Source organism: Paramisgurnus dabryanus, chromosome 24 (assembly GCF_030506205.2).
Source record: "Paramisgurnus dabryanus chromosome 24, PD_genome_1.1, whole genome shotgun sequence".
In the NCBI taxonomy this organism is placed as follows: domain Eukaryota; kingdom Metazoa; phylum Chordata; class Actinopteri; order Cypriniformes; family Cobitidae; genus Paramisgurnus; species Paramisgurnus dabryanus.
In genome coordinates, this window is record NC_133360.1 from 25,182,735 (window position 1) to 25,186,940 (window position 4,206).

A 4,206-nucleotide genomic window follows, 5' to 3' on the forward strand; every position below is an offset into this window, starting at 1 on the left:
TTGCTTTAATAAATAATATAGTTGTCCTCCGAAGAGGGGGGGTGGTGGCGGGCCAAAGATAGATAGATAGATAGATAGATAGATAGATAGATAGATAGATAGATAGATAGATAGATAGATAGATAGATAGATAGATAGATAGATAGATAGATAGATAGATAGATAGATAGATAGATAGATAGATAGATAGATAAATAGATAGTGCACAAATAACACTGTATAATACACTGTATATACATCTATTGTCTGTATTGTAACATATATTGTAGATAATTTGCTTTAATAAATAATAAAGTTGTCCTCCGAAGAGGGGGGGTGGTGGTGGGCTAAAAAAAGATAGACAGCACTCCAAAAGTTAAAATGACAACTTCAACGTTCATCCAGAGCTTTATTGCTATTCATTTACAGTAAATTATTAGTCCTTCGATTTTTAGCTATTCATTTTCTTCATCTTTTATAAAGGACACAGATACCTCATACACACACACATTCATAAACAGGTCAATGTACATATTCTGGCACAGCAGAGGAAAACTGATCCGGAATTAAAAACCATATCTTATTGTATCCAAAGTAAAACAAAAACCCTTATAGCTATGACCCATTTGGGGACTGTAGGTAAAAGAAAACCACATTTTAGACACACGGAGGCGCTAGTGAGCCACTTTAGACACACACATTTGTCTGACCTTTTTGTCCACACATAACAGCCGACAACTCTGATGTGTGTGCCAAATTTTAAGTTAATCAAGCACGCCAAGAGCCTTAAATATGCCTGAAATTAAAGTAAACTTTGATGCGTCGCCATGGCAACAACGTTCGAGATATCAAAAATCCCTTCGCAATTTACAATGTTGTCGCAATATGTTTCTCTGTACACACATTTTTTTTTGATATCTCACAGGCACAGCTCTAATAAAAATTCACAGCTCCTACACTGCAAAAAAAATATTTTCCAGAAAAAAAATTATTTGTATTTTTGTCTTGTTTTCAGTAAAAATATCTAACAATTCTTAAATTAAGATGCTTTATCTTGATGAGCAAAATGACCCAAAAAATTAAGTCTAGTTTTTAGACCAAAAATATCAAATTCAAGTGATTTTGTGTATAAAACAAGCAAAAAAATCTGCAAAAAAAAATCTGCCAATGGGGTAAGCAAAAAAATCTTGTACATTTTTATTAAACACAAAATTCCATTTTTTTTTTTTTTTTTTTTTTTTTTTTTGCTTGTTTTATGCTTAAATTTGATATTTTTGGTCTAAAAACTAGACTTATTTTCTTTGGGTCGTTTTGCTCATAAAGAAAAAGCATCTTAATTTAAGAATCTTTAGATATTTTTACTGAAAACAAGATAAAAAATACAAATAATTTTTTTTCTGGAAAATATTTTTTTTGCAGTGTAGGAGCTGTGAATTTTTATTAGAGCTGTGCCTGTGAGATATCAAAAAAAAATGTGTTTCAATGATAAAAATCACAAAATGCAACACCTGCAATATATAACAAATCTTCTGTAACTATACTTTGAGTAAAATAATGTTCCATTTTGCTTTTTTTAGGAGTTTTAAAAACATTGCACTGAGCTACAGTCTTTCTTGAACAATGTAGCAAAATCCCTTAACATAACAATAAATAAATAAATAACAAAACTTCCATATTCATTTAACAAAAATGTCAGGACACTAATAACATTTTTACCTTTATTTATCCATATTGTTCCTGAAAATGACCATTTCTCTATGATGTGTATGGGTTCAAATAAAACAACATCTTAAAAAGTTTATATATAACACAGGTCACGTCTTCATTTCAGTTCAATTCATCTTCCAACTAATCCTTACATAATAGGCTTTATGCCCAGCTGCACTACTTTCTGAACTTCAGCCAGCTCCTTGTTTCCTGTCTTCCATTATTGGACAAACTGATTAATCCAGGTGTGTCTGATTATTGTTGTTGTGACTACTGAGGTCAGGCACACCTGGATTAATCAGTTTGTTTGTGACTACTGAGGTTAGGCACACCTGGATCAATCAGTTTGTCCAATAATGGCAGACAGGAAACAAGGAGCTGGCTGAAGTTCAGGAAGTAGTGCAGCTGGGCATAAAGCCAATTAAGCACACGCTCCTCATTCAAATGGGGGGGGGTAGCTTTAAATGCAGATTAATGTAAGCTTGTATGAAAACTGGATGCTGAAGAGGCTGATTGTATTTTGTTCATTTAGATTATTGAGGAGGTCAAGAAATAAACACCCTTAAGGAAACATTTTTGGTCCATCAATCGAAAATATTGTACAAATTTATCATACAAACACCTTAGCAGGCTGTGCTAGAGAAGTTGATATCTGTCCAATAGGTAACCAGCTGGTCTGTGCTTTCCGTCATCACGGCTATTAGTGTAGTATAGTAACATCGATTGTACCGCTTTGGTGGTATGACCACAAACTGGTCCATATTCGGTGGTTTGGTAGGGACGATACCCAGGCGCTCCAGGCACATTCCAAGATATGCGTCTTCTATAAAAATAGGTTTAATTCGCCTTGACTGTTGTAGAAACTTTAGCGGTAGGTCTAAAGAAAAGATGTAGCACATGCCGAGAGGATACGGAGGGTAAAAGTCTTTAGGAAACACATCGTATGGCATATAAAACTTGCTAGATGGATCTCTTAAAACAGTGCTTTCAAACCAAACTAGACCGGTCATGTAATTGCTTTTCACCATTTTCAGACTCGCAAGCATGTTTATTAGGTTTCTGATGTTGAGGAGCACGTCTGCATCCACCTTTACAGCATAAGACGCCTGTGGACACTTCTCGCTTAGCCATTCCATCATCACCATAGTTTTAATAGTTAAATTCCTATAGGAATCCTGAAAGTTACTCTGCAAAAGATCTTGGTAGTGCTTGCTTTCATTGTAAAGTCGCTCCTGTAATGCCTCTTTATCGGTTCCGCTATGTGAGCCCAAAAGAAACAGAACCAGCGCCACCTTGTCCGCAAAAGGCTTTTCTCCACCCCATGTGTTTCGGATGGCATCGCGGCCCTCAGTGTTCTCAGGGGTCACAGGTACAATGACCACCACGAAAGGTTTTTTCTCTTTACATATATGTGGCTGGTCAATGATGAATTTATATTTTCGAGGGTAAGCGACATGGTACATATCTGGTTCCCCTTCTATTAAGTCTTCCACTCCTGTTTCATTGTCATGTGTTTCTCTCACAAAAGGGTACTCCTCTTGGTTTCCCCATTTTCTTCTTACAGGGTTATATGTTAAATACAGCAGCAAAGCAGTTCCTGGAACTAGGAGACCAACCAGACACCACCTCTGATAGGACATCTGTCTGACCGGCACAGCTAGACGAAAACAAAACGCTGTGAAATGTGAATAGTTTTGGACATTAAAAAGATTGTAAGTTTTTATTAAAAAAAACGCATATTTTTTTTTAATATGTAAATTTACCCCAGGTTTCACAGACAAGACTTGAATAATTACTTGCACTTAGGGCTGTCACAATGATTAAATAATTCTCTTATCGCGATTGTTTGACTTCATCGTGATGATTTCAGATCACCGCAATGATTGCATATCTCTCTAAAAACACAAGGGGGAGCTGTAGCGCCTGTATAAACGAGACCGTATCAGATTATATGTGTTATGTGTAGGCTATTAATATTTACTGCCAGGTAAACCTTGCAAAATATTTAATTTAACAAATCACAAAAATATGAGAAAATATTTCGTAAACAATGAAAAAAAATTATGAGAATTAAATGTCAAAGCAATAAAATAGTCAATTAATCGCATGTTAAAAGATGCTTCAACATCTTAATCTAACTAAGGGCTAGTCCTGGCTTTAGCTAAGTTTTGTCTGTAAAACCAGGCCTTAAAATTGCATTTAAATTTGAAATTGCACAATTCAGAATTTTGTAGTTTTTCTTGTTCTGTGTATTTGTTTGTTTATTCTAAATGCCATTCCAGCATCTATGGCTAAAAAACTGGTTATTCGATACACAAGTTGAGGGATTTACCTATTGTGCATGGTATTAGGCTTTGGGAGGAAACTGGAGTAGTTTCTGGTTTTTCTTGTTTTTTACCCCATCATGGGGTAAACTGAACATTGCCAAATAACATAAGAGACAGAAATGCAAAAAAATATACCAATATATCAGAATTTTAAAAAGTATAAATATTATAGATTAATAAAGTAATATATCAA

The 4,206-nt window shown here is 34.7% G+C and overlaps 1 protein-coding gene across 1 annotated transcript; it reads right to left on the reverse strand.

Moving 5' to 3' along the window:
- Window positions 1-2,183: 2,183 nt before the first annotated feature.
- LOC135741229 (beta-1,3-galactosyltransferase 2-like) lies at window positions 2,184-3,326 on the reverse strand. Its single transcript, XM_065259887.2, has one exon. The coding sequence runs from the start codon at window positions 3,324-3,326 to the stop codon at window positions 2,310-2,312; it is 1,017 nt and encodes a 338-aa protein (XP_065115959.1). The 3' UTR covers window positions 2,184-2,309.
- Window positions 3,327-4,206: the final 880 nt, after the last annotated feature.